We start from the raw sequence: 12,552 nt of genomic DNA on the forward strand, positions 1-12,552 counted from the left end.
CCCCTCCAAGTTCACTGCAGCACTATTCACGATAGCCAAGACATGGAAACAACCCAAATGTCCATCGACAGATGATTGGATTAGGAAGATGCGGTGTATATGTGCAATGGAATACTACTCAGCCATAAAAACAACAAAATAATGCCATTTGCAGCAACGTGGATGGAACTAGAGACTCTCATACTAAGTGAAGTCAGTCAGAAAGAGAAAGACAAATACCGTATGGTTTCACTTATATCTGGAATCTAACATACGGCACAAATGAACCTTTCCACAGAAAAGAAAATCATGGACTTGGAGAACAGATTTTTGGTTGCCAAGAGAGGGAGGGAGGGGGAGGCACTGGGAATGTGGGGTTAATAGATGCAAACTACTGCCTTTGGAATGGATAAGCAATGGGATCCTGCTGTACAGCACTGGGAACTATGTCTGGTGACTTGTGATGGAGAAGGATGACCTGAGAAAAAAGAATGTATGCATGTATGTGTGACTGGGTCACCTCGCTGTGCAGTAGAAAACTGACAGAACACTGTACATCAGCTATAATGGAAAAAAAATCATTATTAAAAAATACTTTACTGAAAAAAAAAAAGAACCTATTTCAGCCATTACGACATCAAAATGAAATAACGAGCCTAAGAGAAATGGACTTGGACATCAAGGAGTATTTGGAGAAAGCTGACAGAGCAGCACGACTACAGGAAAACCACTAAGTTCGAAGACCACACCTACGAGGACAAGAGCAAAGAGGTCCCAGTCAGGGCCACTTATCATTATTCAGTCGTAACTCAGTGAGAACAGCAGAAGTGTTTTTTAATTCAAAGATATATACCAACTTGAAAAAATACTGGTGTGTGGTAGTGGGGTCCTCGGTCTAGAGCCAGTACTGACAGCACTTTCGGGAAGTCTGGCTGGCATGGAGATGACGTGTTGGCAACCGGAGAGGGATCCTCTCACAATGTGCGCAGATCGGTTCACCAGGATGCACACTCGAAGAAGGCTCCAGTTTTGACTTCAGACTTAGAGCCGATGTTTCTGGATTTGACACCAGAGGCAAAGGCAACGAAAGCAAAAATAAACAAATGCTCCTACCTCACTCTAAAAAGCTTCTGTACCGCAGAGGAAATCATCAAGAAATGAACAGGTAACCTACCAAAAGGGAAGAAAAAATATTTGCAAATAGTATACCTGATAAGAAATACATAAAAAACACAATTCAACAGCAAAAAAGAAAACCTTAGTTCAAAACAGGTAGACGATCTAAATAGATGTTTTTCCAAAGAGGACACACAGGTGGCTAACACACACATGAAAAGATGCTCAGCATCCCTAATTACCACGGAAACGCACAGCAAAGCCGCAATGAGACGTCAGCTCAGATCTGTCAGAATGGCTACCAAAATGACCAGAAATACCAAGTAATGTCAAGGATGTGGAGAAAAGGAAACCCCTGTGCAGTGCTGGGGGGAACGTAGCTAGATCCAACCATTATGGAAGACGGCAAGCAGGTTCTTTGAAAAGTTATCAATGGAACTACTGTGATCCAGAAATCCCACTTCTGGGCATTTATTTGAGAAAACAACGCCACTAAATCGGAAAGGTATCCTCCGTTTCCATGTTCACTGCAGGATTATTTACAACAGCCAAGACATGGAAGCAACCCAAGCGTCCACTGGCGGATAAATGGATAAAGAAGATGTAGTATATACACTTATACCCAAAGGAATAACATTCAACCATGAAAAGAAGGAACTCTTACACTTGATAACACAGGTGGACCTTGCGAGCACCATGCTCAATGAAGTCCACTCGCAGGCTGAGAAAACCTCTCCAGCAGTCATCCCCCCAACTGTCACGGCTCCAGGCCCACAAGGAGACTTCGATCCCAACTTAGCTCTGATAGAAAAAATGGCAGCCTTCCTCTCTCCTAGAGGCGGTTCCTCTTAGTGCTGTGAGGATTAGAAGACCTCGTGCATTAGCAAGAGCCTGGAGAGCAAACGTGGGAGCAGATTCCAAGACGGTCCAAATGGAAGTTAAGTTACCTGCGGGTTGAATTCGCTGTCATGGTGCAAACACCTGGGCCCTGGAGTTTAACGTGTTGTTTTAAACACCAGAAAGAGCAACCTAATCTGTTAAATTGGCTAATTAAAATCTGGAATCAAACTGGGCCTACTTCTAAGAATATAACCTCTTGAATACCACAGAGAATCGTGTTCGGAGATGCAGGGTGGTGGGATATAGGGATACGTTTATTAGTCTCTGTTCTCCAGGGCAGAGGGATATTTTGAAAGAGGGGCAAACATGTTCCCCAAGAGCTTCGCTGTGTCTGTTCTGAGATGATGAAAATGGCCACGCGGGAAAGGGGTGTCTTGATCTCTGCAGTAATCACACAACTCAGGAGCGGCAGAGGCCAGGTGGGGGCACCCTGTTAGACACAAAGGGTCACGATCACTGCCGTGAGTCACAGGAGGAGGAGGAGATGCCAGTGTTTTGATCCAGAGGAATCTGCACCAGTGGCGACTGGATCCCAGCTCTAAACACGAAACAGACGGGCCACTCCTTAAGTGCTTCTTGATACCGTTCGGTGGATGCAGGAGAGACTGGGTGCCGTGCCTGCCTCGCCCCAGCTCCTCACCTCTGACCTGGCCCCGCAGCGATTGTTGCTGCTGCTATTTCTGAGCCTGGAGGTTCTTGAACCCTCCTGATCTTCTGTGCTGTCCCAGGCTGAGCTCTGCAATCCCCCCTCCCTCTTCCAAGGCTGGATGCCTGCTCCTTTCTGCAATCTCCGGTGCCTTCCTGTAGTAGACTCTGCACCTGTGATGCCCTGTGGGAGGCTCGTGTATTCCCGAGGGTTTTGAATCCTTAACTCCCGTAAGGACCTGTTCCCGTCTGTGTACTGACTTGGTAAAGGTTCTTCACACAGGGTGTCAAACTGGCCCTCCAGAAGGGCAGTAATTATTTACACTCCTGGCAGTGGTTATGAGCTGCCATTCTTTGAGAGTCCTGCTAAAATTGACTCTTACTCCTTTCGTATGTTATTAGCCCCAAGTGTAATGCTTTCATTAGTGAAAACAGTATTTTCCCCCATGTTTATTGGTTATCTTTTCACGAACTGACAGTAAGTTAATTCTTCAGACCAGTTTTCCATTTATGTTCAACTTTTAACTTTTGCTTTTAATAAATACCAATCTATAGTACATAGTCACATAATTAATGTATCTGTATATGATGCATAATATTAACTATTCTTTTTCACACACCTACTTGAAGTGAAATTATGCCAAATCCCGACACACATTTAGGTCTAGTTACAATCAGTTCATTCACGGGGATGTCAATTCCCAGGGTGGTACCACACCGTGTGACTCGTGAAGTTCCCATCATTCCCCTATTTCACTCATTCATTCATTGCTTCTCTCTCACTGGGGGCTGTCTCTGGTGACCAGATGGCTCACAATGAGGGACATCTTACTTAGAGGAAGACGACCGAGCTTGAAGAGGTGCTTCTGCCAAACCTGTTCTGGGCATGAAATACTGAAATGACCATGGACCACGGGCCGGGAACACGGCCAGTGACTGCCCCCTCCCCCCAACTAGAGGATAGTGCAAACAATTGTGCAAGACTTTAGGTTACATTAAACTTCTGGATTCAAGCTGTGTCACCTGATTGCTGCAATCTTCCCTGGGATTATTTAATTACCATTGTCTCTATTCGTGTGTCCACCTGCTTGTCCTATCGAAAGCACTTGAAGGCCATCACTCTCAGGAACTGTCACTGAACAGTTAGTCCTGAATCCCTGCTTCTCTATCATTTACCCCAGCTCACCTCTTGTGTTACGGCAAGTTTTTTCTCACACACACACATACATACATACTATATGTACACACCTGCTCCTTACTTTTTTCCTGATAGTGTGTCTTGGAGATCTTGCCTGTAAGTGCATTTAATGCCTCATCTTATTTTCTTGGCAGGGGCGGGGAGGCACATGCAGAAGTTCCTGGCCCAGGAACCAAACTCCCACCACAGCAGCGACCAGAGACACAGCAGTGACAAAACCAGACCCTTAACCCATTAGGCCACCAGGGAACTCCCCCTGCTTTTTTAAAAAAGTTCATAGTCATTTTAGCTTATTTCTACAAAATAAACTTTACAATCACTTTTAAGAATTTTTAAATAGTTTAATTGGGGCAATTCAACATCTCTACACTAATCTCGTCATCCAGAAACATCTTTCCATTCATTAGGGGTATTTTTTGAGGACTGTATGTAGTATATCTGAATTCACTTATTAGTATATAGTATGAGCATACGGGAGTTCACTTATGAAATGTTTTTCAATTGATTTTTTTTTTCAAGATTGTCCAAGTGGTCTACCATATTACCAGCAGATGATTTCCTCCTGTCCAATATCCATTTATTGTTCTCCTCTCATTATTTCACTTTCAGAGCACTGAATAATTGGGATGACGAGAATTCTACTTTGTGCCATCACCTTTGGGGTAAAGTCCACACTTGCAGAGTGGCTTACAAGGCCTTTCAGCCTGGACTCTGAGTCTCTACCTACCCTCACCTCTGTTTTCCTGCTCTGCTCCTTCCCAGAACCACATCCCTCATCCTTCTGCAGCCCTGTACTCCTCCTTTCTCCTTTACCACCTATTTTAACACTCGAACCCTCCGCCACGCGCAGTCACGCTTATTTCTACTCTTTCTCCATCTTTCAGCTTAGATGTCTGCCCCTGAATACAGAGAGTAAGATTCAAATACTCATTAAGCAACGAGGTTTGCGGGAAAAGGCTGGAAGATGTTGATCGGCTATAATCGTTCTGCAAAGATTCGATGCTAAGTGTGCTATAAAAGAGGTATTGGAAGATCAGCGTGTTTAACTTCGTAGATAGTGCACAGATCTTAGAGATTTGGGAGAAAAAAATAAACATTTTACTTAGACCCAAATAGCAAGCTGTTGAGAAAAAAGACAAAAAATGAAAATAGTACTTTTATCTTTCAACCGCCCCAAAGAAAACCACAGCTTATAAAAAAAGGTGAACTATTAGATTCAGAATGCCTAAAATGAGAATGTCAGAATCCATCAAATTAAATACGTTACTGCTTTGATAAATGAGTGAACCATATACCTCAAAAATTTATGTTCGGAGAGTTTTCTCGTTAGGATTCCCTACAAGTTGCCTTCTGTGTATATGAATTTCCCTACATCAATTACTTGTGCAGGGTTTGGCCTTAATTTAACAACTTGTGATGTAAAGGACGCACAAGTGAACACAGGATAATCTTTTACATTTATTGTAACTCATCACAGGGGCTCACTCCAGAATACATTTTTCTGCTTTTGGATAAGGGATGAATTCAGACAAAAGCCACCAACAACACTCGTTGGGAATATCTCCAATATGACTCTTTGGGGGCAGATTAAAATAAGCATTTTGGTTCAAGAATGCTTTGGGATCCCGACATAGTTTACAGAAGAGGCGGTTCTGGTACAAGAGTGTTAGGATACTCTGCTGACCTTTCAATGTTGGGGATAAATGACAGCCCCCGGGCTATGGATGTTTCTCCAGCCCAGACCCCGAAGAGAACTTTTAAAGATGCAGATACTGAGAATACAGGTAGATTAATAACACATCCACCTCCCATTACAGCTGAAGACCTTCTTCCAGTTCTAGTCCCTACTCGGCACCAGGGAAGCCAAGGATATCATCAGGGGTGGAGTAACTGGTTGTCACTGTGGTCTCTGCCTTCAACTCAGAGTCAGTCCTTAGGAGTGTCCTTCTATATTCTCATGAGCTCTTGGTTTCTTGTGACCTTCTTCGGAGGACTAGAACTTTGAGTTTTATTAAACACTCCAAGAATACTGCTTGGCTCCTCCCTAATACCTACTTCCTCAATAGATGAAGAGACTCTAAGTATGCTATAGGTCCCATTTTTAAAAAGGGAATGATGATGGTGACAGCTGTTGGCATGATGATAGATAACCACTCGTATGGTGATATGTTTAACTCCAAATCCTTATGGCCTCGTTTGGAACCTGGAAAAACTCTCAGATTTCTATCCAAAACATATTTACCTCCAGTATTAATTCAGTCATATCAATTAAAGAATAATCTGACAAACATTTCATTTATTATATTCACAGGATTCCTTGCAGCATAAATTCATGGACGTTGAATGAGTTCTGCACTCTGACTGAAGGTAGTCCCACATCCTTCCTGTCGCAGGGCTTCTCTCAAGTGTGAAGTTTTTGGTGTTTAATAAGGTTGGAACGCCTTGTGAAGGTTTTCTTGCACTCCTTACATTTGAATGGTTTCTCTCCTGTATGAATCATTTGATGTCGAATAAGCGAGGAGCTCCGGGTGAAGGATTTTCCACAGTTAACACATTCATAGAGATTATCGGCAGAACGGAGTCCCGGAGTTTTACTACTGTCTTCACGCTTACAGAAGGCTTTTCCACGTGTATTGTCTTTGTAGGTCTCTGCTTCAGTGTGAATTTTTTGATGCTTAGTAAGGTTTGTACGTCGATTAAAGAATTTTCCACATTCACTGCATTTATAGGGCTTCTCTCCTGTGTGAATGATCTGATGTCGAACAAGAGATGAACTGCGGCTGAAGGATTTCCCACATTGGTAACACTCATAGGAATTCCCTGTGGCATGACTCTTTGGGTGTCGAGTATCTGTGCTCAGGCTCAAGGCATTCCCACATTCCTTATATTCTGACTGTTGCTCACCTACTGAGTCTAAATTAAATATGTTAGTTTTAAGCTGATCACACTTTGGGGAATCCTTTTTCACAGGAGCTCCCTGTTGTGTATCAATAATGGAGTTAACATCAAAACTTTCCTTATTTTTACTATATTCAAAGTCTCCTTTCTCAGTGCCGACCACCTCAGGGATGAGAGCTTCTTGTGACGAATTTCTAGTCCAGTGTTCCCAGTTCCTATATGACCCATCATCACTTTTCCAGGCCTCTAAAGAAGGGTGCCCGCTTTCGGTTGGTCTTGTTTTAATCACTCTGCAGTGTGATTCTTCTCTAGAAATTCTCTGCTTTGGAACTAAATCTTGATTTTCTGAAATTGTTTCTCTATCTAAAAATCAATTTAAAATTCCATGAACTAGAAGAAGGGAAACCACTTAATTAAGAAAGGGATGCTAGACCGTATAAAGGTTTATGCATATTTTATGGGTCTTTAAATACAGCATGAAAAAGTGAGGCAGGTTAGAAAACCAGGATTAAATGAGATTAAAATGTTAAAAGGAAGGCTGGCAGATCATAATATATGAGGAGAGCTATTCAGGAATCTAAGGAGAATACATAGAGCTTAGGTAAAATACCATCATATTAACTGGGAGGGGGTGGCTTACAGTAGTTCAAGCCATCACGATTCTTAACTAGTCTGTGAAAGTTATACCCAATCTTCCTTTCTCCAGCATCTTGTATCTTTTAACCCAAGATTCCAATAAACCCTTCTAAAATACTAATTTAATCCTATCTTTAGGAACATGTCAAAATTTATAATCCCAATACCTTAACTAGCTAAAAGAATGCTTGCAATCATAGTGCTCCTATTTTCCATATGGCAGCTAATATTCCCTGTTTTTAACAAAGGCAGGAAAACTATAATATGTCATAGCAGAGGAACTACGCTTTTTCTGGGCTCAAATCACTCCTAATTCTAAAAGTGTTCAGACACTTTTCTATCTACTTCCTAGAACTCACAATTTTACCTGTTCTGATTAAGACTACGTTCTTCTCCTTTCAACTGTCTTGTTTCTCTATTTCACTTAATAAATCCCACTTCCTTTCTCAAAATTGCTTTTTCACTTAGCTTCTGTATAAGTATAGACAGTATACTGTACATTCCAGCATTTTTTTAACTACCACACCTGTGGCATATGGAAGTTCCTGGGCCAGGGACTGAATCAGAGCTGCGGCTGCAACTTATGCGGCAGCTGTTCACCACCAGATCCTTTAACCCACTGTTCTGGGCCAGGGATTGAACCCTCACCTCCATAGCAACCCAAGCCACCACAATCAGATTCTTAACCCACTGTGCCACAGCAGAAACTCCCTCTAGCAATTTTTTTTTTTTTTTTTGCTTTGCTTTTTAGGGCTGCACCTACAACATACGGAAGTTCCCAGGCAAGGGGCCAAATCGGAGCTACAGCTGCCAGCCTACACCACAGCCATAATAACTCAGGATCCCAGCCTCGTCTGTGACCTACACTACAGCTCATGGTAATGCTAGATTTTTAACCCACTGAGCAAGGCCAGGGATCAAACCCGCATCCTCACGGATACTAGTCAGGTTCATTAACTGCTAATCCACAAAGGGAACTCCATAGCAATTTTTAAAATTTAACTGACGTCTTTTTTTCCATGTAACTTCAGGTACGTCTAAGGAACTTCTGTTCCACACTGTAATGGCAGCTAAATTAGGTCCTCAGCTTTGAAGCTTCAGGGTTTTTAGGACATCCTCACCCGACTATCCCTACTCTCTCTTCCAACTAAACAGATAAGAGACTGTTGCCTTCTATGTGGAAAGAATTTCCCTCAGTGTCTCATTTTTGTTTAATGGGTCACTGTTCTTCTAACATTTACACCAGAGTTCATGAAGAGAATCTGAATAACCATTATTTTTTACCTCTCATATCTAATCTGTCTTTAGGTTCTAGAATTGTATGAAATGACTTTTACCTCAACGCAGCTTCCACTGATACATGCAACTTTGTCAAGTATATATCAAGTCAACCTTCTTTAGTCTAAATTCTAGGAGAAACCATCAATTGTCTGTACAATACCCACGCTGGAAAATAGACTATTAAATCAGAATCTCCTAGGGTGGAGTTGAAGAATATAATGAGAATATCAGTTGTGGTTCTCCTGTCTCTCATGAGTGCACCCTGGACCTGCTGGGGCAGAAAACTTGTCCCCTCATCTCAAAGGTCTTCTCAGAGGGAGGAACCTCATCCAAACCTGGATTTAATTTGGATGAAGAGTCCCTAGACTTCAAGTTGGATGCCATAATGAGATAAGGTCTCAGGAGAGAGTATATGTATTTAGAAGGGGGAAAATGAAGTTACCTTGTTGCCAGAGGACAGACTAGAGCACAGCAACATGGCAGGGCATCTTCTGACACACTTTCCATTCAGAAGTGGAGCTTACTTTTCTTCCCCTTGAATCTGGGCCCTGTGACTACTTAGCCAAGAGAATGCAGCAAAAGCAATACTACGCTACTTCTGGGCCTAGCCTTTACAAGACTGACAGCTTCCGATTCCACTCAGGACATTCCCTCTCAGAGCCTGGCTGCCCTGCTGTGAGAAGTCCTTGCCTCAGGAGGGCCATGAATAGGTGTTCTGGTCCACAGGACCAACTAAGTTCCCAGTGACCACCAGCACCGACTTCGAGCTAGGATGAGGCATCTGGCCACTCCATCCCAGTCAAGTCCCTGGAACTCCGCATCCTCAGCCAACATCATAGGGAATGTAAGAATTCCTACATCAACTCACAAAATTGTAAATTAGTACAATTACCGTTTTAAGTCACTAAGTTTTAGGGTAATCTGTTAAAAGTAATAGATGACCAAAACCGCAATTGTTCTAAAAGTATTTATTGAACAGCAAAATCCTTGGTTGTAGTTCCCTAAGTGAATCTTTGTTTTCTTCATATTTACAACTAATTTTTCATTCAACTTCCTTACTCCTATTTTTAAAATCTCCGTCACGGATTTTGTTCTTTTCGAGTCACTTAGTTCTCATATGTAGAAAAACTACTAATATTTTTATTTTATAGCTGGCCACCTTACAAAACTCTTAACAGATGCAATAATTTTGATACTGAGTCTCTTGGATTTCGAAGTAGAAAGCTATCATACACAAATAGCTTTTCCTCTTTTTTATTAATTAAATTTCTCATCTGTTTCATTTATTTTTCTTCTATTAAATCTTTCTGGTAAATATTAAATAATTACGGTAATAGGCATTCTTATCTGTTGATTTTAGTGGTAACACCACTGTTTATCTTTACATGTGATATTAACCCATGATTTGTTCTCTTTTTGCTCTAATTAGATTTCAAATCACTGGCTTATTTCTGACCACTAATTCCAAACTCAAAAACTGCTTTATCTGTAAGATTTTGTTCCTGTCTCTAACTTAAGACAAAAATAAACACTTTAAACCTCAGCCTTATAATCCTAATTACGGAATCTCGGCCTACATCCCTCCAGACCAGCCCATGGCCAAACCACCTCCGCCTTTCTTTGGCCTAAAATTTTCCCCCAACTTCAAATCACTCCAGTGGCTATGTGTCCTGACAGATGAAATCTATAGATTTCAACTCATAAATTAAGCTCTCCAAAATTTGGCTTTATGTTCTCTATCCAAACTCGCTTTATAGTATCTCTAATAAACTTGGATCACTGGCTTTTAAATCTAGGGTATACGGAATCATTTGCTGAGCCTGAAAAATGTGCAGGTGTGTGTGTTTACGTCTGTGTGCATGTGTACACACGCCACGTGGCTAGGCCAGGCTTCTCCTAAGTGCAGCGCTGTCAGGGGAGTGGAACTGACAGTTGCTAACCTGAGAGAAAGAAGTAGAGGCTGCAGGCCTGCCACAGCTGAGCACAGTGTCACCTCTGCTACGTCTCGCTGATTAAACGTTCTGGTACCAGCTCAGATTCCAGGGGAGCGGAAGCAACATCTACACCTCATGGAGGGAGTGACAAAGACCTTGTGGCCTTCAATCTTTAATTCACCAAAATTCATTAACTCTTTGGGAAAATAAATTGCACGTAGTGAAGTAAATTCCAGGTTAATTAAGGTGTGTCATAAATCAGAGTTCCCATCATGGCTCAGTGGAATAACCCAACTAGCATCCATGATGTCATGGGTTCGATCCCTGGCCTCGCTCAGTGGTTAAGGATCCAGCATTTCCATGAGTCGCAGATGTAGCTCAGATCTGGCCTTACTGTGGCTGTGGCGTAGGCCGGTAGCTGCAGCTCCAATCTGACCCTTAGCCTGAGAACCTCCATATGCCACACCCACAACACTTAAAAAAACAGTCTGAGGTAAATGAAGTTAGAGTATAATGAAAATATATGTTTCTTAGTTTGGGGAGGGAAAAATTCTTATACATAAAATTAACAGATATAAAACAATGAGGGAAGATATTTGATAACATAATTTTTTTTCTTTTTTAAAAATTTTTTTAGTATTTTTATTTTTTCCATTATAGTTGATTTACAGTGCTCTGTCAATTTCTACTATACAGCATGGTATGTGTGTCTGTGTGTATACATATATACACACAGACACACATTCTTTTTCTCACATTACCATGGTCCATCACAAGTGACTAGATGTGGTTCCCTGTGCCATAAAGCAGGACCTCATTGCTGATCCACTCCAAATGCAATAGTTTGCATCTATTAACCCCAAACTCCCCGTCCATCCCACTCCCTCCTCCACCCTTATGGCCCCACCTGTGGCGTATGGAGGTTCCCAGGCTAGGAGCTGAACTGGAGCTGGAGATCTACACTACTGCCACAGCCACACCAGGTCTGAGCCACATCTGCAACCTACACCGCAGCTCGCCGCAACACCAGATCCTTCAGCGGCTCAGCAAGGCCAGGGATCAAACCACATCCTCACAGAGACAACGTTGGGTCCTTAACCCACTGAGCCACAATGGGAACTCCAACATAAGCTCCTAATATATTAAAAACTTCTAAAGTTTGAATAAAGGACATAAAACAACCATTTACTGAATCACTAATGACCAAAACAAAATAACTTTTACTTTTCTCATAATTCAATACCTACCCACCTACCCACTTTTTTCTTTGGTTCCTAGGTATGTGCGAAGGCTGGAGATATGAAGTAGGGCAGAGAGCTGCGCTCCCCACCCGCAGGGAACATAAAGCCTCATGTGGAGCAAGGTGCACACGGATACTTGTAAAATACACCTGCGACAGACAGCGAGAGGAAGCACGCGGTCCTGGTACATAGCAAAAAACAGGAGCCTAGAAGGGAGACGCTTCCCCGAGGAAAAGTGGGCCCATCGGAGTCTGAAGGAATAGGAGTCAAGGAGGCAGAACAGCAGAAGAGGCTTAAGGAGCAGTGTGCACACGCTCCCCACGGAAGTGTCTCTTCTCTGCTGAACCCCAACAACTGTCAGCACACAGGGCAAAGCAGATGCTCATACCTATGCGACGTCGGCTGACAGAGAGGAGACCCGTGTGGTTCCAGGGCAAAGAGGATGAACTGTGAGACAGGGGGAAAGGGAGGCAGGGACCAGTGTACTGTGAAGTCAGCAAACCCGAAAGCAGCAGAGACCCGAGAGGGTTCCGCGACAACATCTGGTCTCTACGATGCCACGTGGTTCAAACAGCCAAGTTGAGGGGAAAGAGACAAGCCGAGAGGCAAGCCGAGCTCTTTTACTAAGACAAGCGAAGACAAGTGAAAAGGCTACGCTGACGCTTCAGGTGAGAGGTGATGGTACATGGACGAGGGCAGTGATGCTGCAGGTGGAGAGAAGTGG

At 42.7% G+C, this 12,552-nt stretch overlaps 1 protein-coding gene across 1 annotated transcript in view; it reads right to left on the reverse strand.

Moving 5' to 3' along the window:
• Positions 1–5,283: 5,283 nt before the first annotated feature.
• Positions 5,284–12,552, reverse strand: part of ZNF215 (zinc finger protein 215) — a 32,506-nt gene continuing 25,237 nt past the window's right edge. Inside the window, exon 6 of the mRNA XM_047753123.1 lies at positions 5,284–7,099. Within this exon, the coding sequence (XP_047609079.1) occupies positions 6,240–7,099 (860 nt within the window). The 3' untranslated portion in view covers positions 5,284–6,239. The remainder of the gene's footprint in view (positions 7,100–12,552) is intronic.

This window comes from Phacochoerus africanus, chromosome 11 (assembly GCF_016906955.1).
Source record: "Phacochoerus africanus isolate WHEZ1 chromosome 11, ROS_Pafr_v1, whole genome shotgun sequence".
Classification (NCBI taxonomy): domain Eukaryota; kingdom Metazoa; phylum Chordata; class Mammalia; order Artiodactyla; family Suidae; genus Phacochoerus; species Phacochoerus africanus.